Source organism: Oenanthe melanoleuca, chromosome Z, assembly GCF_029582105.1.
Source record: "Oenanthe melanoleuca isolate GR-GAL-2019-014 chromosome Z, OMel1.0, whole genome shotgun sequence".
Lineage (NCBI taxonomy): Eukaryota > Metazoa > Chordata > Aves > Passeriformes > Muscicapidae > Oenanthe > Oenanthe melanoleuca.
This window is the reverse complement of record NC_079362.1, coordinates 49091026-49113009: the sequence shown is the minus strand read 5'-3', so window position 1 is coordinate 49113009 and position 21984 is coordinate 49091026. Positions and strand designations below refer to the sequence as shown.

Here is a 21984-nt window from a genome sequence, read left to right as displayed (position 1 = left end):
AATCCCTTGAAATTTGAGAGAAAAAAAGAGGAGATGTTTTCTGATAAAACAAATGAGGCTCAAATGGTCTCATATTCAGATTAAGAAATATAAGCCTCAAAGGGGAGAATAATGAATGATGAATGACTTAAGGAAAAGATTTGCAGAGTGAATAATTGATAACAACAAATATCATGAAGACTCAGATAAGTAGGAAACTGTGTCTGGCAATATATCATGCTTTTTACTCAAGCTAGCAAAATCAACTGAATCTGTATCCTTTAGAATAGCTTAGCTCATTATTGCATGAAAATCACACTTCAAAATCTTAGGCTATCCACCTCCTGCTGAAGTCCCCCATACACTCAATGTGAGCAATAAATTTAAAATACACCCTATATTTACATTGAAAGGGGCAAAAGGTCATAAAATGGTTTGGTTTGGAAGGGACTTTAAAAACCTTCTACTTTCAATCTCCCTGTGATAGGCAAAGGCACCTCCACTAGACCAGGTTCCTCAATGCCCCATCCAACCTGACCTTGAACACTTCCACAGATGGAGTATCCACAACTTCTCTGGCCAGCCTGTTCTTCTGTCTCATCATCTCCACAATAAAGAATTTCTTCTATAAATCTGACCCAAATTTTCCTTCTTTGAGTGAAATAGTTATAAAATAGGCATGCGATTAGAAATCAGGTATGCTTGTACTTCTGTGTTATGAAAGTAGAAATGTGCAGCCTGACTGTAGCTGGTTTTGTGAGTCCATCTATGCAAAAATATGAAGTAAAGGTGTTGGCTGGCTTCTTACACAACAGACAGAAGAACCCATACTAGAGACAACACTGCCAGTGAGCAAGCTGGAAGAGTTCACCAAGCTAGCAAGGTGTGGGGAGCGCTGGTGACATCCCAGACCATTTGGTGTCTTGTTCAACAACGAGGGCGTGAGGGCTGGGATAAGAAAGACTAAGTGCTGGATGTTGGGAGTTAAAGTGCTTGTCTTCCTAAGCAACCTTCAAACACGACAAAGCTTTGGTTTTGTAGAAATGGATAAATGCACACATGCCTGTCAATTTTAAGTCCTGAAATACTTCCTCGTTTTGCTTTGTATGCACAGCTTTTGGTTTTAACTATTAAACTGATGTTACTTAGATGCCCATTTTCTCACTTTTAACTTTTTTATTTGTTCTTCACTTGTGACAGAGTAACTAAAGAAATGTGTGGGGCCCGGCTACCCTACAGGTCTAGCCCACAAAAGCTATGTAACTCCAGATCTGCCTGGTGGTAATTTGCAGCATTACCAAATGCAGAAAAACACAGAGAGCCAAATGCACGTCCAATTCCGGGTGCAAAATCTTGCGTTTTCTAGTCCCGCCCCGTATTTCCCTCCGCCGCCAGGAAAATCTGTATCTTTGGGCTAGGGTTACATGTAGCTTTATATGTCTCAATGTAGCTTTCCGTGTATCTGTGTCAATGTAGGGTTACATGCAGCTTCGTGTTCTGGAAAGCGCCGGTCGCGGTTGCCCGTGGTTGCTGGGGCGCTGCCAGCCCCGGGCACGAGGCCCTCAGCGCCCTCAGCGCCGCGCGTGCCGCCATGGAGACGCCAACGGCCGCTCTCCCGGCGCGCGCCTGCCCCGCCCCCCGCAGGCCTCGCGCGGGGCACAGCGCGCGGGGCACAGCGCGAGGGGCGGAGCGGGCGGGGCCGGCGGGCGGCCGGAGCCCGCGGCGGGAGGGGGCGTGGCCGTGCCGCGTGCCCGCCTCGCTCCCCCCCGCCCCCGCCCCCCCCGCCGTGCTGTCGGCACGGCCGCGGCCGGGCGCTCTCGCGAGATCGGCGTTGGCGCCGTGACCTCCATGTGAGCGCGGCGGCGCTCCCCGGTAAACAGTGCCCGGGCCGGGCGATGGCTTCCGGCGCATCCCCGTAGCGCTGCCCGCCGCCGGCCCGCCGGGACCCGCCGCGATCCGCGCTGCCTCGGCGGGATTCGGGGAACGCCGTGAGATCTACTCCGCTTCCCTTCCCTCTCCCGCACCCCGCTGAGCGGGACGGGCGGCCCGGACTGCGGGCTGGAGGGTCGCGCCCGCTCCGCGGGCTTGAAATTCCTGCCCCGTCGGGCCGAACAAAGACCGGGTTAGCGTCCGGACCCCTCCCCTGCACCTCCCACGCCGCGGGCGCTCACCCGCGGAGCGGACCCCGTTCCCACCCCCTGCCTGTGTCCCCCTGCTTTGCCCGCGGCCGGCCGAGCGGGCGGGAGGGCGCGCATCATGTGGATCCAGGTCCGCACCATCGACGGCACCGAGACCCAGACCATCGACGACCTGAGCCGCCTCACCAAGATCGAGTGCCTGCGGGAGAAGATCGAGGAGACCTTCCGCGTGAGCCCCGACCGCCAGCGGCTCTTCTACCGGGGCAAGCAGGTGAGGCGGGAACTCCCCTCTGCAGGCAGACTCTCGGGGGTCTCCCCTAATCCCGGGCCCGGCTCTTTGTGCGGCTCAGGGGTCCCCGTCTCCACCCATGTGCCGTTCTATGAGCTCCCGCTTTTGTTTACTCTCGGGTCTGGGGGGGAAGGGAGGGTAGCGAGGAGCCCGCCCTGACAGAATGCTCCGGGACCTCCGTTTTCCCCGATGAAGTGAAAATCCCAGGGAGTAAAACCCCTCACCCCTTTCCGGGTCCTGGTGAGACCCCTTTGTGTGTTTGTTTTCCCACCTGAGCGGCGGGAGCTCCTCCCTCGGCTCCCGCCTTCATCCTCCCCAAGTGACAGGGTAGTCGGAGGGATGCGGGGGGAAGGAGGGAGCTCTCTCCGGCCGGGCAGGGCGGGAAGCGGGCCGACCGCGAGCGGTTTCCAGGGAAAACGCCGTCCGGGGTCCGCACGTGGCGGGGCGGGAGAGGCGGCGGCACGGGGTTAATTGGCGCGGGCAGAAGTTGTAATGCCACGGTGTCCTCGACTTGTGCGTCCCGGCGTGTCCCTGGCGGGACAAGGACGACTGCTGGCAATCCGGCGAGGCGCTTCATCCCCATCACGGGAAGCCGCTGTGGCAGGGGTGACTGGCTGGAAGGGTTCCATGAGGTGGTACCTCCCCTCCCCTGGGGTGATGGAAAGATTTTGTTGCGAATAGGTCGCCTCAGGCTGTAACTTCTCTGATGGGTGTAACCTTTGAAGCAGTTACGTAAACTACGAGGTGTGCGCAGTGCTCGAGTAGTGAAAGTGAAGCGTAGCTGTTATCTGACGCGGAAGGCACTGAATGTGTGGTACATTTCAGGGAAAGTGACTCAGAAGATGCATCTTCTTACAGCAGATGAGCGTTGAAGCGTTCACCTAGGCTGAGTAATGCAGGGCAGTGAAATTTCTACCTCAAAAGAGATAAAGTGTGTATCTTTGCGAACACGTGGAAAAAACTTAAAAAATAGAAATTTAACTGTTAACCAGGAGGCAAGCATTGGTGGCTAGATGTTAAGCCTAGATTTTGAACCAATAGCAAAGGACTAGATTTTTGTGCTCTACAGATTGGTGACAGTGAGCACTTGTGAGGGCTGGTCTCTGAGGAACGTTATATACAAATACGTATTTTTTTGAAGGGGCCAAATCAAGAGCCTTGGGGTTGTGTAACCTGCTTAGCTTTGTTCTGTGCTAGTACACTTCTTGGGGTATACATGTTTATTGGGACAAAATCAAAGTTTTTACCCAAGTTCTTTATCTGAGAAGCAGGGAAAATGAGCCTGTAATGAGTTGTGCTTTTCTGTGTAGTCTGACAGTGGCCAGACCAATTAATGTGAACATCTTAGTTAACAGATGTCTTGCTTGAGAAAATGGGATAAAGAAATATTATAGCTGAAGTTGCCTACATGAGCAGCATTTGTGAGATTAGTACTTATTATATCCAGTTTAGGACACAGTTGGGATCATGTTCAGTGAAGAGTTAGGGAATTGGTTTTTATAGTTTCACTCCCTGTAAATGTTAATTTTCTTGTAATTACTGAAATTCTGAAGTTTCCTTCTTGATTATGGGTTGCTTTTCTGTTTCCATGGTGCTCATAAGAAAAAAGGTCAGAAGAGTTGCTCTTGCACAAGTAAAACTGGATGTTGAGAACATGAAATTAACCTTATTATCTTAGGGCTGTGATAAAATAAAATAATATTTATTTTAATATTAAGAATTAAAAAAGGTTACTTTAGTTAAGTGTGAGGTGAACAGAATCAGGATACTGAGCTGAAAATTTAACCCCTGAAGATTGCTGAATGTGTTGTTAAAAATATTATCTAGGTGAAATCCTTTTGTTGTTTTGTCTGGTTAGTGCTCACTATTATTGAATCTGTACAGTCTGCTAGTAGAACCATGATCCTGCTACTGAATGCTGCTAACTGTAATCTCTCTGGGAACTTCTAGAAATCCTTGGATCTTGCAAATGGGGGGCAGCCTGGCTAAGTAATGCCCTTCTAAAAATGGGAGGTATATGAGGTTATAAGGATGTAGGAACCTAAGTGACTCATTGTTTATGGGCTGAATTTCAACAGCATCATGTTCTTAGCTTGCATTAGAAAGCAGTTTCAACTAAGATTTTGAGCTGGAGCCATTATTTTGCAGTTTTTTAGGAGTGTCTGTGTCCAGTTAATGTAGTTAATGTGCTATAATGTAGTTTGCTGTTGTCTTATCTTCAAAGAAAAATGCAAGAACTTAAGTGGTTAGTACTTTTCATGTCTGTTTTTAGGGGTTAAAATACCCTAGAACTACTGGAGTAAACTTAGTGTTGTCATTCATGTACTGTATTACTGTTGTGCTGGGTTTTTTTTCCTTGTAAAAAGGAAAAAAATAACCAACACCACAGCACTACGTTGTTGAATAGCTTGGAATCTTTTCTTCTACTGCCAGAAAGGCGGTAAAAAAGGACCTACCATTCACATTTGACACTGAAGGTTGACCAAGATGGTATTACTCTACAACACATACAGGACATCCTGTGCTCTCTGGAGCTCCACATTTCTGCAGAGCTGAATTACTCTACTAGCCACAGAAGTCAAGGCTTATTCTAGATGGAGGTGGAACTTTCTCTGAAAGTTTTTTTTTTATTCTTAGCTCTGCAGTTATCCAGAGAAGTCTACTGAACGTAGAAACCTGCAGTGATGTCTCTTGCTTTCCCTCTTGAAGATGGTAGATCATTATGTGGAAGAATTTTCCTATGGGGCCACAAATACTTCCTTATGGTTGAATAAAACATATTTTAACTTTGCCCTGCTACAGACTATTCACATCTAATATTTTTCTGTGTTACATGTCAACTCTGAGTAAACTTATTCTTAGAGAAATTCAGAAAAGCAAGACGACAATCTGATTTCCAGCAGCATATTTTCTCTCCTAATTGGAAAGCATATGAAGCTGTTCTTGAGAATAGAAATTCTCATTTTATTTGTGAAAGTGAAGGCAATATCTTGGCATTTTGACCTACCAGAGCGGATTTTCTGTAGAACCAAGTTACAGTCATTGTGGGATTTCTTTCAGTTACAATGCTGGAAAAATAGAGCAGTAAAAATGCTTGGATGTTTAAATTTGAAAACATATTAGAGAGCTAAAGGTGTTCCGTAAGACTGAAAGAGTATCAATACGTACTTATGTTTTGTATATAACTAAACATGTGCACTCTTGTATTTCAGCAGTATCTACTGTTTGTTGAAGATAAGAACTAAGGTCTTTTGTTGACTTCTCTCATCATCCCATCCCACTCTGCTGGAATTTGAATTCTGGGAAACTTTGTAAATTATTGCTGTTAAAAAAACCCATTATCTCAGTATCTTTTCCATGGTGCTTACCAAAGTAGGGAAAAAAACCAAAACATTGGAGCTCAAAGGTTTCTTTGGCAATATATGTAGGAGTCAGTGACTGAAACGACTTTTGAAGTCATTCATCTTGTGGGTGAGGAAACCACTCCTAACCTGTTTCATGGGAGACTGAAGTTAGCAGGAGGAGGTGAGAATATTGAAGCTATTTATTTACTTGAGGTGAAAATTGCTGCGAATCAGGGTTACATCACTAGAAGAAATCCAGCTCTGCTTTTGTGCACGAAGAAGTATGGAGTATGCATCGAGTTACTTAGCTGTGCAAGTTGAATATTTGAAGCCTAGTTTGTCAGACTGATGCTGTAATGTCCCAGTATTTAGGGTTTTGTTTCACTAAAATTTTACTTTTAGAGGAGTAAGAGGAGTGGAGGAGCTTTGGCTTTGAATGCTTGTGGTAAAGTTTCAGTAAAACACACAGTTTAAAATCTGGCAATAAATAGGGCGTGCCTTTATTAAATGAGACCTGTAGCTCCTGGGTGACCTGGGCTGGCATGAGTAGTGGGTGGAATCTCATGTGAGTTTAAGCTTCTAAACTTCAGGTTTGTATACTATATGTTTAAGTCTTTCTTAATACTTACAACTTGAGTGAATTTCCCGAAGGCTAGAAAAGCAATACTTGTGAAGTCTTTCCCTCAGGAATGGGAGTGCTAAGCCTATTCATAGAACAATTGAGTTTCTTAGCACAGACTCTTTCCAGCTTTATTTTGCTTGGAAAATTGTAAACATTTTCAGCTGAAGCTGTCCAAACCCCATCTGCTTCAGGCAGAAATCTGGGGTGAGAAATCTTCAGCTGGAGCAGTTAAGTTTTTTATTTTAGAGAAACAGTTTGAAGAAACCTTAGAAGGGAAGTAATTGCCATTCTTTGATGAAGCTGGTAACAAGTAGCTCTATAGTGTGATGAGAGTCATTTGGAGTGTTCAGGTCAGATATGATCAGACTCCATACTGAAATTCCCAGTATAGTGAATTCATGGTGTATACTCAATACCTTATAGTAGGTTCGGCAGGCCTGTGAGTGAGTTTTTATTCTATGATTGGGTTTGGTAAACCTGTGAGTGAGTTTTCATTATATGATTGCAGAGGTTTACTGAAATCATCTGATTGTTAAATTGTTACTGTAAAGCTACTCGTGCAGTTTACCATTCTTGGATATGATTGTCTTTATTATTTAAGGCACTTAAATAAACTGAAAGCAAAGCAAAGAAGCATAGGTGAAAACAGACTACTTGATACTGTTTTGTATGTATTATTTAAGTCTTAGGAACCTGAAAGAGCATTATGTAACCTCTAAGAAATTGCAGTCAACTTTGGCTTTGTATTTTATGCGTGTATATTCACTCCCAGAATCAGAGAATACACTGAGTTGGAAGGGACTCATAGGCATCATCTTTTTCCTGCACACTCCTGGACATCTCCAAGAGTCACACATGTAATTTAGTTAGGATAGTTTAGTACATGTACGTTTTAAAATTAGTCTGGAAGCTCTTAGAAAATTAATATTTTTTTATATTATAAAGATCTTCACAAGCCCTTAGATGCAGAATATGCCTCATGCAAGGCTTACACTGACAACTAGATGAAGAGGATTTTCCATTGAAACATGTAATCAAATGTTGACATCAATAATACAGATGAAAGTTATGGAAGGATTCTCTTCTTTAAAAGCTTTTAATTAAATCTCCACTTAATGATTTAACCGTAAAAATGTAGTTGGTTATTGGGGTTTTTTTGGTGTGGTTTTTAGACTTTTGTTGTTGATTATAGAATCTTGAGATAATAACCAGTTCTTCATTACAGGTGTCCTCACAAGCTGCAGATAGCCATTTGCTCTTGCTGGCACCACTGTTGCTGAACTTCAGTTGCCTTTGCTATAGAAGCCCATACCATCATACAGGAGGTACTTGACCCTTCTCACCTAATCAGCGCAGGGATGGATGATTCTTTCCATGCTGCTGAGGATGTCTATGCAGCTTTGAATTTTGACATGCTTACATTTTTATTTTTTTTAATTTTTAAGTGACAGTATTGAATAATCCCAAAGAGCATGCAGAAGACACCATGAACTTTTCTGTACTTAGTTAGAAGGCTCCGTAGAATGGTTAAAGAAGAGAAGCCTTGCTGCTCTAACTTCCAGCTATGAGTTAATGAGCAAATGTTCCTTTAATGGGATTTAGAGTTGCATCCAAGAAGAAACTACCATATCTAAATTAACAATTTTTTCTGTACCTCAGTAACAAAGGAGTAAATAATTTTCAAAACACAAATTGCTTTTTAAAAAGTTTAGCTTGGAAGAGGTGCAGACTGGAACCCCCTGAAGTCATTAGTTGAGACTGAACATAGCTGCCTTCGCCATAGTCTTCTGATAAAGTCAAGAAGTCTTTTCTTGCTGCTCTTGGCTTTCAGCTGTTTTTGTGTTGGTACTAATCTTGTACACTGATATCTTTTTTGGATTGCATTTATTTCAGGCCAAAAGGTAAAATGTGTTGATGCCACCTATACACCCTGCAAATAGTTTTTTAGAAAAGTGTAAAAACCCTATTGTTTATTGGAGAATGTAGGCTTTTGTTCTTAATTTTGGGTACAGAGCTTTAGGAAAAGTGTAAATATGTTCTCAGAGAAAGCTAGTCTTGTTGATTGAGTATGAAGATGACTAATGTACTTTTATCATTATGTTTGTACTAGGATTGATGTATAATTGCAGACCATGTCAGCAACAAGATTCTGTAATTTTTTCCTATGTTGAGTGGCTGTTTATAGCATGCCAGACTTCCTCTTTGTGGGGTGAGTTGAACAAACACAGTATATATACACTGTGATACAATCAAACTCTTTGGTTGCAACTGAAGTTGTGAAAAAGCATTTTTTTAGAATATGGAAGCTTTCATTTATTCTTCTTACCTCGGAATTCTTTTTGCTGTATGCTTTCTGTTGAGACTGTGGGAGTCTCTCTGAGACAATGATACCTACTTAAGATACGGTTAATTGATAGTAAGTCATTTGATACTATCCAGTGTTATGACTGCCTTTTTCCTTGTGTCCAGGGTACAAGCTGTTGTGCAACACACATAAGCAATCAAAAGGGAGCATATTCTCTGACATAAAGACTAGTTTGTATGACCTTGTTCAGAGTTTTGGTGGCATCACATCTTCAAACGTTCTTGTAGGCTGCTTTGAAATGTGAGTCTTGTGGCAAAAAATTGACAGGGCTGAGTCTAATTTGGACCATATTCCCCAGACATGAATAACTTCTTTGGTTACTGTGTTACAAAATGTTGTGGTCTGTTTGCATTCTGTTTGGAGGAGTATGGATCTAGAGCTTGTCAGAGAACTTGGTTGTCCAGATAATTCACCTACTTGTGTGTCTCTCTAACGAGAGGGCAAAGGCAGAGCAATGATTTTGTCTTTTTGGTTGTCTTTTTAATTGATGAGTAAGTTCTTCTTGAAATGAGGGAATGATTTGTCATTTGCATCTGTTTTTTTAACAGCAAGCCTGAAATACAAATCAGGAAAAAACACTAGTAAGTCTAACCTAGAGCTTTTTTTTTTATTTTAATTTTGAGAGTGACCCATGGTTTCTTTGGTGTTTCTTTTCAAACACAATAGAAGTTATTTTCTATTTAGGAAAGTAAGTCTGTATTATAGTTAGTTTTTGTGTAAGACTAGTAGGTGTAGCTATTTGCTTTGTATTAGGATCTCTGCTAAAAATGCCAGCAGCGATAAGGAGGGGAGAGTTAGGAGAAAACATGTAGGAGTACCAGAGTAAAACCAGTATGAACAGAATGTGTTTATGACTGCAGAGTCAGGCCCACACTTCAGAACTGGTCTCCTGTGGACATGTGAGAAGGAGCCTGTAAACCTCATAGACGTGCAGTGTCTGCTTAAAGATGTTTGCCTTCTTATCCTCTTATTATAATGGATTGTTTGAGGAGTTTCGTTGTTCAGGGCTGGAAATATATTGGACATTCAGCAGTTACTCATACATAAAAAGCATCACTGATGGCATCAAAACTGTCCCATGTTTTATAGCATCCCAGAAGAATATGGGATGTTTTAGCAGAATGATCACCAGACAAAATAATTTTTGATAGAGCAGACTGTATGAAACATGTAACAAATACTGTTAAAACTACCGTTGCTTGAGGAGGAAATGGATCTCTGAGAGTTGCATACACTTGAAGACAGCCTATATTAAATCTATAAAGACATTAACTTTCTTAAGTGGCTGGCTACTAGATTCCCCCTTTATTTAGTTTTTGTCTCTGTTGTAGTTGAGACAGAGACAACTGTACTTCCATGTGAAACAGCATCGCTACACAGTTACTGTAAAAACCTGACAATTTGCCTACTATTCTGAATATGGTTGATAGATACCAGAATCCTTAAGCATTTTTTGAATAGAATCCAGGTGTAGGTTACAGTTTTTCCATATGAAATTAACCTGGTCAGGTTCTCTTTCAGCTTTGAAAATGTAAGCAAACTGAGCACACTCTGAGAATGGTTGAAATCCATAAACTAAGGGCCCAATGTTGGGTAGTAAAATTTGGTTATTGACTTGTTTTTGTCCTGAGCTGATCCCATTTCCCAAAATTCACTGTTGCATGCTGAAAAGCTGATTTTGAGTTTTCAGTTACTAGGTGCTGGTTAGAGATATGTTTAAATGCTTCTGTGATCTTTAATTCCGACAGCCTTCTTCAGGCAGGAAAGGTTGGGTTTGGAAACCTAACTTTTGAAAATGGAAGTACATGAAATTCTGGAAGTCCACTTTGCTTGCTTTCAGTAACTATTCAGCTGGAAGTTACAGGTTCTTGGTTTCTTCAGACTAATATCCTCTGGATAACTCCTAACAAACTTTTAACCAAGGTTTTTTACTGAGCTTGAAGATCTTTACCCTTAAACATTTCCTTTTAAATTTGCCAGGTGCAGGCAATGTCTGTGCAGAGTAAGATTCATTGTGCTTAACTTTTCATTATACTTTATTTATTAAAGAGCTCATCTGCATTCATTATAGTTTGTTTCATCTGTATTGCTAGATACAGGCACATTTTTTGTAAAAGGAAACCCCTGAAGATGCTTTAAGGCACACTTTCCAAGTGTTTAAAGATCTTGATTGACAAGTGGAATGGCTGGATTAAGGTCACCTCATTCCTGGGTCACACATTAAGATATAAGAATTATTACATACTTTCTTGGAAAGTCTCTGTACATGCTGTAGAAGCCGTAAAGAGCTGTCCTTCTGCTGGGACTTTTAGTTAATGTGAAAGTAATTGGTAAATTTTCAGGCAAGTTTTTTAACCCAGGTAATGTGCATTGTCATACTACATTCTGCATGATTATTCATGTTCATGTAAGTGCAGCTTCTACATGCTTTTAAAGTAATTTGTGGCATGATGTTTCAAGACAGTTCTTAGAACAGTGATAGTAGATAGGTATTAATTCCAGTATTGCATTGCTGCAGCTGCTCTTGTAGTATGTAAGCACAGTGCTCTGTTACATTTAAGTATTTATAAAAACCTTCTCTAGGAATATTTTGAAACTGATAGTGTCTGTAACACATGATGATGAAAATACATTTGAAAGATGTAGTGTTTATCAACTTACATGTATTTAGAATAGTGATAGAGTGTTAGATACAGTAAAGCTAGTAGCTCTTTAGTATAGTTTTATTCAGAATATGTTAATGAAGCCTTCAAGGCTTTTGAAGCGTGCCAGTCTTTAAGAGGAATTGAAACTGAAAGTAAAATCTACTGCTAAGGAAACAAATGCATCTTTTTCTTATGATGGTAGGATCAGAAGAGCTAGTAAATTTTCATAAATGAAATTGCCTCTTCAGTTATTTTTGTTCTAGTACCTGTTCTAATCACCCATTAAGAAATCATAGCTGAGTTGAAGTAGATTGATTTATCTCATACTTGTGTGATTACCTGTGTTTCTCCCTTGCATAAATAAACTTGTGAACAACAAGTGACCTTTAATGCTTAGTAAATATGTTTTTTTCTTTTCTTTTAAAGCACAATTCACGGAAACATGTTTTTAGGGAATCTTCTTAGTTACCTCTGTTCCCAAAGATAAAAGGAGAGAACTTTTGTATCTCTATTAGGACAGCTCCTCCTTAAAATTGCCCCCCATTAAACTAAGATGACCCATGGCAGTAGCTGTGGGAAAACTACCAAACTGTGGGAGGGACCTCACAATTGCAGATTTCCTGGTGGCTGCTATTTGTAAAAATTAAAACCACAGGAGAACAGTTTCTTGGGGAAAAGTCTCCATGGTGTGGCAGGAGAGACTCCTCTCCCCAAGTGAACTGAAAGAAGATTATTTCAAAAGTGGTAAACTGACTGAAAATACCAAGTTTTATCTTTTTACATTGTCAGTAGAAAGGGAAGAAAGAGTTGGGGGGAAGAGAAGTGTTCTGAAGTGTTCTGAGAAGTGTTCTGTTTTCTTATTATTTTTCTTTTAGTTCTGTTTATAAATTTTATTTATACTCTAACGTTTTGAGCCTGCTTTTGCCCTTCTCGTAATTCTTATCTTGTAACAAAAAAATGAATAAATAATTCTAGTGAGTGTACTCACTAGTACTAGTGGGTTAGGCTAGTGCTTAACCCACCTCAAGGATAAAATTGTCTGTTATAATTCCAGAAAATCATCATATAGTTCTGCTCTCCTGTGTGAAATGGATCTTTTTGAACACTGTTTTCCAGCTTCACTGATGAGGTAATGCTAGGCATAGGTATACTTGCAGATTTACATATCAGGTCTTGCAAGTCAAAAATCATGGGACTGATTCTGTTGGTTGAGTTCCTGGGTACTCTACTTTGTTTCTAGAAGCAGACACTGTTGCAGTGTATCGACTTGCTCTAGATTTATACAGTTGCTTATAATCAGGAACATACTTCCTGCTCATACAGCAGCTCTTTCCCTATGACCTTGCCAGACATTGCAACCTGCCTTGTGTGCTTATAGTAATCTTATATCTGTTACTGTGCTTTGAGACTTAAGTGTGACCTCGCTAGTCATAGAATAATCTAGTGCCATAAAATATTCCTGCAAAGTGTATAAATAATAAAAACTGAGGGGAAAAATCAAATCACTTTGTTGAATCATGGAATGGTCTGGTTTCGAATTTCCTATAAAGATCATCTCATTCCAAGTGCCCTGCCATGGGCAGGGACACCTTTCACAGACCGGATTTCTTAGATCCCCATCCAGCCTCTCTGTGAATGCTTCCAGGAATGTGGCATGCACAGCTTCTTTGGGCAACTTGTTCCAGTGCCTCATCACTCTCATTGAAAATAATTTCTTTCTAATATCTAATCAAAACCTGTTCTCTTTCAGGTTTGAAGCCATTGCTTCTTGTTCTGATACTATATGCCCTTGTAAAACATTCCTCCATACCTTTCTTGTAAGCTCCCTTTGGTAACTGGAAGGTTGGAATTAGGTGACTCTTAAGCATTCTCTTCTCCAGGCTGAAAAATCTCTATTTCCTCATAGGAGAGGTGCTCCATCTCCATCCATCCAATCATGTTTTTGTCTTCCTCTGGATTCCCTCCAACAGGTCCATGTCTTTCCTGTGCTGGGACCCCAGAGCTGGGTGCAGCACTGCAGGTGGGGTCTCACCAGAGCTGAGCAGAGGGGCAGAATCCCCTCCCTGGCCCTGCTGGCCACACTGCTTTGGATGCAGCCCAGCACACGCTTGGCTTTCTGGGCTACCAGTGCTCATTTCTGGGTCATGTCCAGACTCTCACCCACCAGCACACCCAAGCCCTTCTCAACAGGGCTGCTCTGATCTGTTCCCTCAGCCTTTGCTGGTATAGGGAGATTGCCCTGACCCAGCTGCAGCACCTTACACTTGATTTTATTAAACTCATGAGATTACCATGGACCCACTTCCCCAGCCTGTCCAGGTCACTCTGGCCATCCCAACCTTCAGGTGTACTAACTGCACCACTCAGCTTGTGTTATCTGCAAACTTGTTGAAAGTGGACTCAATCCAATTGTCTGCATCATTAATGTAGATTAATTAATTAACGTGTGGACTTTGATCCATTGGCCAGTACCCTCTGGATGCTACCATCCAACCACTTTCTCAACCATTTAATAGTCTAATTTTTTATAAATTTATTCTGTAAATTAGACAACTTTGAAGTCATCAGTTTGTTTAGCTGACTTTTTAGTTCATGTCCATCAAAGCTGACTTCACGTAATGACAGCGTATTTAGGGTTGGAAGGGACCTCTGGAGGTCATCTAGTCCAACTCATACCCACCAAGGCAGGGCAGTTTTGCACAGGTTAGTAGGAAGGAGTCCAGGTAGATTTTGCATGCCTACAGAGAGGAGATTTCTCTTACTGTTGTGCAGGAGTAGGTAGTCTGGGTATGGTGGTGTGTGTGTGTGCATGTTGTTAGGGAAGGCAGCTTCTTACTTGAGGCCTTTTTATGTCTTTGTTTCTGTGTATGTTGAATGTAACCACTCCTGGATGGATTCCTTTTTTTCCCCCTCTTTTTTTTTTAAAGTTGGGGTTTTTTTTACCTTTCATGCTAATAGGGAGGGCTTACTTGTGGATCAATAATATAACTTAATCTGCAATCATAACTGGTGAATAGATTGCAAAGACTAAACACAGGATATTTACCCACAACTCTTTTGAAAGAGTTGTCATAAGTGTAGGAACTTATGGCATGGTGGGACAGAAAAGGTTACTTAAGCAGCTTACTTCTTAGTATGAAGCACTAAGCCTAAAGGCCCAGGCATATTGAGGTGGTGTTGGTTACTGAAGGTTTCTGCTTTAAGACTTGCATTTCTTTAATAGTTACAGCATTAAAATCTTCAATATGGTTTTTTGTGCTGTGTGTTGAACTGGTTTGAAAATGGGCAGCTGAGTAAGGTACTTTCCTGTAGCTGTTGATCAGACAGCTGTGTCAGCTTCAATTGCTTTGACTCCAGCTATGAATGCTCCTGTTTACTTTTTACAGCTGTGGGTACAGTTATCACATACGTTAGTTATCAGCAGTGTGGAGAGTTAATTTTTTTTTTTTTTTTTGCAAGATTTTAAGTTCATGGAAGAAGAACTTGTTCATTGCTTGACTGTCAGCTTCTATTTGTAACTATCCTCTGCCCTGTAGTGTTGTTAAGTGGAGGCGATGGAGAAAGAAACATGGATTCCAGTTCTGTCTATCCTGAGATCATTTGAATGTTAGAGAAAACTATTAGGGAGAAACTGGAGAAATGCTCCTTTTTTTCCTTTTCTGTTCCTTCTTGCACTCTTTTTCTTGTACAGATACTGCCCATAAGCTTATGAAAGCCATTCTGTTCGATTTATGAAACATAACTGATATTGAAAATAACACCTATTCCTGAAAAAAAGGGTAGATAACTTTTTTGTTGCTAAAATAGTTTGGAAAGATGTGAGTGTTTTAAAACAGTCAGGCCTGTTTTTCTCCACTGCAGTGTGAAGTAAAATGCAACTAATACTGATTTTGCTATTTCTAAGCAATGTGTTATACTTTCAGGTGAATCAAATCTCTGCTTCAAAGATGCTTTAGGCCATTAAGGGTATTTAACTGTGCAAAGCAGCAGTACTGCTTCTTGTGTTTTCTAGTGCGCAGCTTGTCATTTTTTGGTGTTTTTAGCTTAATTGTAGAGGTGACATCAGTCTGTAGAGATGTCTGTTTCTAGTTTTAAGCCTTCTTGTGATTTTCATTGGATGAAATTAATGGCTGCAGTTAGCTTAGGGACTGTGTTTTCATATACTCAAGATACAGGTTTTTATTTATCAGTAAGATATGGTTTGCCTCTTCTGGTCTGGGCAACTATTGTCTATAAAAAGAAGTAGATGCCTTAAGGTGCAGTTTTATAAGTACACTTTTTTTTTTTTTTGACAGCTAGAAGATGGACACACTTTATTTGACTACAATGTCGGGCTAAATGACATAGTTCAGCTTTTGATACGTTCTGATTCTGAAGCTCCTACCACTGCATCTGTGACAGATCAGGATGGAGGAGTCAACCCCTGTACTGTTTCCAACTGCAAGAACAAAGTCAAAAAAACAAATAGTGGATCACCCAGTCAGCCATCTACATCATCTCGCTCGTTTCTCATTGATCCTGGCATTGGATTGTACAAGGTATGTACACACTCTAAAAGCTTGACTCACTTCTTCGGACTTAATTTTATTTTTAGAAAGGTATTGTTTTATTGTATCAAAGAGTGTATCTCATTGCTTTATTTTTTGATTTAATTCCCCAGTTTGGCTTAAATGAAATTCACATATTTTATACTGACTCTTGGTGAGTCATAAGCATGTCTGTTGGAACAAGCTCACTTTTTAGGATAGTTCTCTAACTCTGACACACTGTGTTCTTCAAAACACATTCCTTTGTGGACAAAAGAAGCTAATAAAGCCACTGTCTTAAAGTGTAGCTTTTACCCTTCTTTTTTCTTCAAGCTTGCCATAGAATTGTTTTAATACTAATGTTTCAATGCTGCATTAAAACTAGATAAATTGTGGAAATACACAATTTCTTTAAGCTATATGTTACATAGTGATACCTTTTTTAATGTAGGTTTTTTAGGAATTGCATGCCTAGTATTCATTTAGTTTTGTACCTTGTTGAATTTTTCAGTGTTTTTGTGAAGGATTGCATCAGACTACCAGAAGTTTAATTTAAACAGAAAAGGGGCACTTTCCGGACTGCTAGCTTATTGAATGTTTATATATGAATGTGTGAAGAATCTGTCTGTAGAGAATGATAGCATTTCACCTCCTCTTTAGGTGTTTCTCTTAGATAAGACATTGCTGTGACAGTAATTATTTTGCTGGAAAATATCCACAATTACAGAGAAGGAGAAAGAGGTTGAGGTTACTGTAAATGAGAAGACTTGCTAGAGTGTTGCCTTAAGTCTCTTAAGAATTGGCAAATCTGGCTGAGAAAACAATGAGCTGGGCCCCTATCTGGCTTATCTTGCACTTGGCTTGAGCAAGGTCTAAGGATGCTAGAGTGAGGCAGAGGCCACATGGCCCTGTGTAGTTTCAGTAGGGTACAGAGGAACACCTGCACCAGCCAATAGCGTCAGTCCCCCTTCGCCATCTATAACAAGCCTTGATATAAATATGTTTCCTTTATGGCGATAAAGATGTCCACAAAGACTATTGGGCAGAGAGGTTAGAAAGCCTTTACTGCCACCTCAGCAGATAGACCAAAGTGCTTATTTTACCTTCTGTATCAACTGTTAATTCTGACCAGAAGTTACTAAGATCTTCATTAAATCCTTTTTTGCATAGTAATTATGAAAAACCTAGGAATGCAGATGAAAAGAGAACATGTCTATGTAAGACCACAGTTATCACAATTCCACTTGTAACATGCAGTCGTTCCCTTTGGGTAGGATCAAAAATTAAAATATAGAAAGGGTATTTTTGGGACAAAAAAAAGGGGGGAAACACTTCTACTTACTTGGGATAGATTGATGGACATTCTCTCTCCTCCCCTGAAAGGGCACATATAGGTGGGGTTTGTACCTCCCAGTTGCATTGGAGCAGGCCCAGAAATATTTATTCACACACACACACACGAATATTTATTAATGTTTAAAAATATTTATTATTGTAGCTGAATATGTATTAATATATATGGATATTTATTAGTATATATGATTATTTATTAACATATATGAATACAGGTATTTATAGTGCTATCAGATCTCTGTTACTATTACTTTGTCATGGTACATTTTAACACTGTGTGGTTAGTGCATTGCTCACTGGCAATCCTGTATCCACCTCCTATTGCTTCAATAAACTTCACTATTGGTGAATCTGGATTGTGGCTATTACTGAACACAGTGCTGAATTAATCAAGCCCAGTGGCACCCAGAGCTCTGGTCTCTGAAGACCAGCTGGATCACCAGGGGGGTTCATCCTTTGCCAAATTTCCGTAGCCTTAATGCAACAGAGGTTGCTGTTGGAGCTCTATTTAATCTCTGAGAAATCAGTGAGTCACAAAAGCAGTAGCTTTAATATGGAGACACAAGCTTGTGTGCTTCCTTGTTCTTTTATGTCTGTTTATTACAATGGGAAGAACTCCAGTTCTTCAGTTCTAAAGCTTTACAATTAATCCATGAGTATAAAAGGTAATATGAGAAAGGATAGGGAGAATGAAGAGGACATGGGAGAACACAGAAAACAGACTAATCTGAGGAAAATAGTACTAAAATGTTTATTTTTCAAGAATGTTAAATTTCAGTATGTTAAATATCAAGTAGTGTCTTAGCTGTTTTGTTCAGGATTAAATCAGAAAATAGAACAGAGAATGGTGATATTGGCAAGCATACTCAAGGAAACCTGTTATGTCAAGTCAACTGAAATTTTTGTGATGTCTCATTCCAGAGACCTTCATTACTTGTGAAGTGATTACTTTTTCAGCCAACAATTTGTTTTCAATATATCTAGAGAAAAATTAGGGTATAGTGATTTCACTGTTTGCTATTTGTAGATAACATTGTGAATGCATACAGACAATTTCTAATTACAGTATTTGAAAACTTTGAAGAATGTATTTTTACCTGGTATTGTACTTCAAAGGTTGTAAACTTATTTAATAGAAGTTAGTAAAAAAGGCCTAGGGCATAATAAACTAAGGAACATTAGGTGGTTAAATAGGTGGACATATTTTGTGATTTTGCATTTCATTGTCAAACAATAAGGAGTAGTTTACTTACTGGAAGAAATGTTTTGTTATAACTTATTCTGTCTGGGCAAAGTCCTGTGCCTCGTTGGATCTTCATGCAGAGCTATAGTCAACAAGATTGCTTACTCCATGCTGTGGAGAGTCTGAACCTCTGTGCCCTGCTCTCTCCTTCTGATTTCAGCTACCAGAAGGAGAGTTAGTTGGTTTGGAACCTGCAATTAAAAAACTATAAAAAAGTAATGGCAGAGTTGGTACTGTAAATAAAAGGTAATAATAATTAAATTATTGTTAGGTGGTTAAAACAGTGATTTAAACAGAGTTCGTTTGTGTGGTCATTGTATATTATGTAAAAAAAAAATGTTTTAACTTGTTTTATATCCCAGTTGTACCTGACATCTGATAGAGTTCCATGGGCTCTAAAGGACTAGTAGTGGATGGATTTTTGTGCAACTCATGTTCTTTTTTACTAAGAATTGTTAATGGTGTCTGGTCTAAGATGGACTTGGCATAAGTAACAACACTACCTTGGCTAAGCAGTAGCCAAAAAGAGGAATAACAGGGTGAGTTGCAAGAGAGCGGTTATAGTAACAGTGGTTTGAGCATGAAGGAATGTTAGAAAAAACAAAGCTCATTCAGAAGCATGTGTGTGTTTGATTTTCTGATTCTCACATGGTCAATTTTTCATTCAAAAAACACTGACTTCACTAAAACATTTTAGCCAAGAACACTAGTTTGGAATAAAAACCACACAAGTGGAATCTATAATTAAAATCAGCATTTGTTTAATACTGTTCACAAATAGCTACCAATAAAACAGTTCTTAAACCAAACATCACTCACACAGAATAGTTGTATTATGCTCCTCAGAAGTCTGTGGTAATAATTATTTGCTCTTACTCTTTGTAAGCATGGGAAGTATGTTGTGTAATTATTCACATTAAATTACAAAAGCATGTGTTATAGAGGAATGATTAAGGAAGTTTGCATTGATGTATTGTTTTATTATTATTTTAAAATTGTTTGTTGTTTTGGATCTGGATATGGTGGATTTTAACTTGGCTAACATGGCTTCTTTGGCACTTCCATAACTGGTTGCAAGGAGTGGCAACAGATGAGGAATCCTTAATAGTGTGTATCTCACTCAGCTATATTTTGAAGAGGAAATAAAGCACCACTTTGAGCTGCAATTAGTTCAAACATGTAAGATTGCATAGGAATGCCTTCATGAAGGTTTCTTCTAGAAGTGCCAGAATTCACTGTTTATATTTAAAATCGATTGATAAAGTAAGGCTGTCTTTCTCTGTTTTGTTTCTCATGTGGCTGAAACTGTCATCCTAGTAATAAGCTGTACTTTGAATACTGTAGATTCTAAGAAAGTAAAAATAAAAATACAGATTGGTATTTTACATTCTCAGAAAAACGAAAATATCAAGTTTGGGAAGTTATCTGAAGAAGAGGAGTGGCAAGAGTAAAAGTAGAAGTATTCCTTTAATGGGTTAAACTTGTTAGCTCAAACTGCTGCCAGTTGTGCTTTCAGATACTGAAGGATTGCTCCACTGTAAATACTAAAACTTACTGAGTTTTGCTCATACAATAAATACAATACAATAAATTTTTTCATATCTTAGAAATTAGCCTTTGATGTGTGTTAAAGTATCTGACTGGCACAATGTTAGTACCTGACAATGACTGTAGCTTAAACATATGTATTTATGTATATGCATATCACGTGTCTCATATTGATAGTAAAAGACATTTTATCAGCAACAGTTCTGTTGTAATTTTTTTTTTTATAGTTAGTGTATTGTTGAAGTGATTTTTAAGTATTTTCTTTCAGTGTTCTCTGTATTATTAAAGAACATCTATTTATTATGTGACCTGAGAAAATACAGCATGATTTATATTAGTAAAGTGCTTTGGTTGCTTAATACCAGTAATACTGTGAGTACAGAAGGGAGAAATTCTGGAGATGAGTTTCATTTCTTACAGTCATAACATTTTGGCTTACTGTGGTGGCCACCTTGTTAGATTTTTTTTCCTATCTGTCCTTGAGTCTTTAATGATTAAAAAATCTTGCAGGACAGAAAGGTAGAAAATTAAATAATAATTTCAGGTTTGAGTCTCAGGAAGGTCTATAAATCCTTTGGTTTTGAGCTAGTATTTTAATACTGTGTGTGCTTTTCATAACGACAAAGAACAGTTGGTGAAACAAGGGGAAAGGCTAATGAGAGAGATCAAGCTGATTTCCAGATTTGAAGGGTGAAAAAATTTAGCGTTGCTTTTTAAATAGCAAATAAATTATATTTATATTAGATCTTAATGAAGGAAGAGTATTAAAATACTGAAAGCGCAAATAAAAGTATTTATGACTGCATATTACTTGAAATGCAACTAGTTATTATAGTTGATTGTTTTACTTATAACAAAGTTAAACAGTAGCCCAGTAAGTTGTCTGATTTATTTTTTTCTTAATTGTTATTTTATAAAACAAGCATAAATTTGTTATTGAATTTTCCTTTTAGATAAATGAATTGGTGGATGCCCGTGATATCAGCATTGGAGCCTGGTTTGAAGCTCATATAGAAAATGTTACTCGAGCAACAAAGGGACATAAGAATGGTAAAGCTCAAGGGAAGAGTGGTAACACTTACAAAAGGACTAATGGAAACTTAAATCAAGATCATTCTAGAGAAAATGCAAATAATTTGGACAGTGCACCTTCCACATCTTATTCAGACTGTATGGACACTGATGAAGAAGCTATTTATCATATCAAGTATGATGAGTAAGTGCTCCTGATACTATTTTGAGGACATCAGATGTTGTTATTTGGTTTGCATAAACCAAGAATTTCTTGAAGAAGTTTGGAATCAAAGAGAGCAAGTTCAATATTGCAACCAAGAAAAAAATACTAAAAATTTATAACACTTTTCAGCTGGATGTAGCAAATCCATTGGCAATAATGATGTTTTTCTTGTCTAAGTATTTGCGAAGTATTAATATTTTCTCCTTATAACAATATCCTTTCTATATAAGAATATGCATCCTTTCTACACAAGAAAAAGAAACCATATATCCAAATTTTTACTGTTGGTTTTTTCAAATAAGTTTTTTTAAGAAAATAAATTAAAATTATGTATTGTGTGTATGGAATTCTTCTAAATAGAGCTGAAGGAGAGCTCCCATTGAAGCAAATTGTTACTTAATTTGGATTCATTGTATTCCAAGTAGAGTAATTGTGCACGTAATTTCAAATCTGTACTTATAGTAGAGGTCTGTTATTGAGAACTTCATGACTGAGGACTTAAAACTGATCGTGAACTGGAGAGAGGGCATTAAGGATGTGGTTTTTCAAGTTAGTTTGGGGTTTTATTGTGCCTTCTCTAGTGATAACAAATTCTAGACCCTGAAATGCATGGGTGGGAAACCTTGAATTTGAAAGGATTTTGTATTTATAACCAGGGTTTGCACCACTTCTTTTGCTGGAGAAATTGTTCTGAA

At 39.4% G+C, this 21984-nt stretch overlaps 1 protein-coding gene across 2 annotated transcripts in view; it reads left to right on the top strand.

Annotated features, from left to right (window-relative positions):
- Positions 1-1765: 1765 nt before the first annotated feature.
- The window catches only part of UHRF2 (ubiquitin like with PHD and ring finger domains 2), a 78628-nt gene continuing 58409 nt past the window's right edge, over positions 1766-21984 (top strand). For both annotated transcript variants that reach the window (XM_056514894.1, XM_056514893.1), the window contains exons 1-3: positions 1766-2388; positions 15678-15920; positions 21006-21268. In XM_056514894.1, coding sequence (XP_056370869.1) covers positions 2236-2388; positions 15678-15920; positions 21006-21268 — 659 coding nt within the window. In that variant the 5' untranslated portion in view covers positions 1766-2235. The remainder of the gene's footprint in view (positions 2389-15677; positions 15921-21005; positions 21269-21984) is intronic.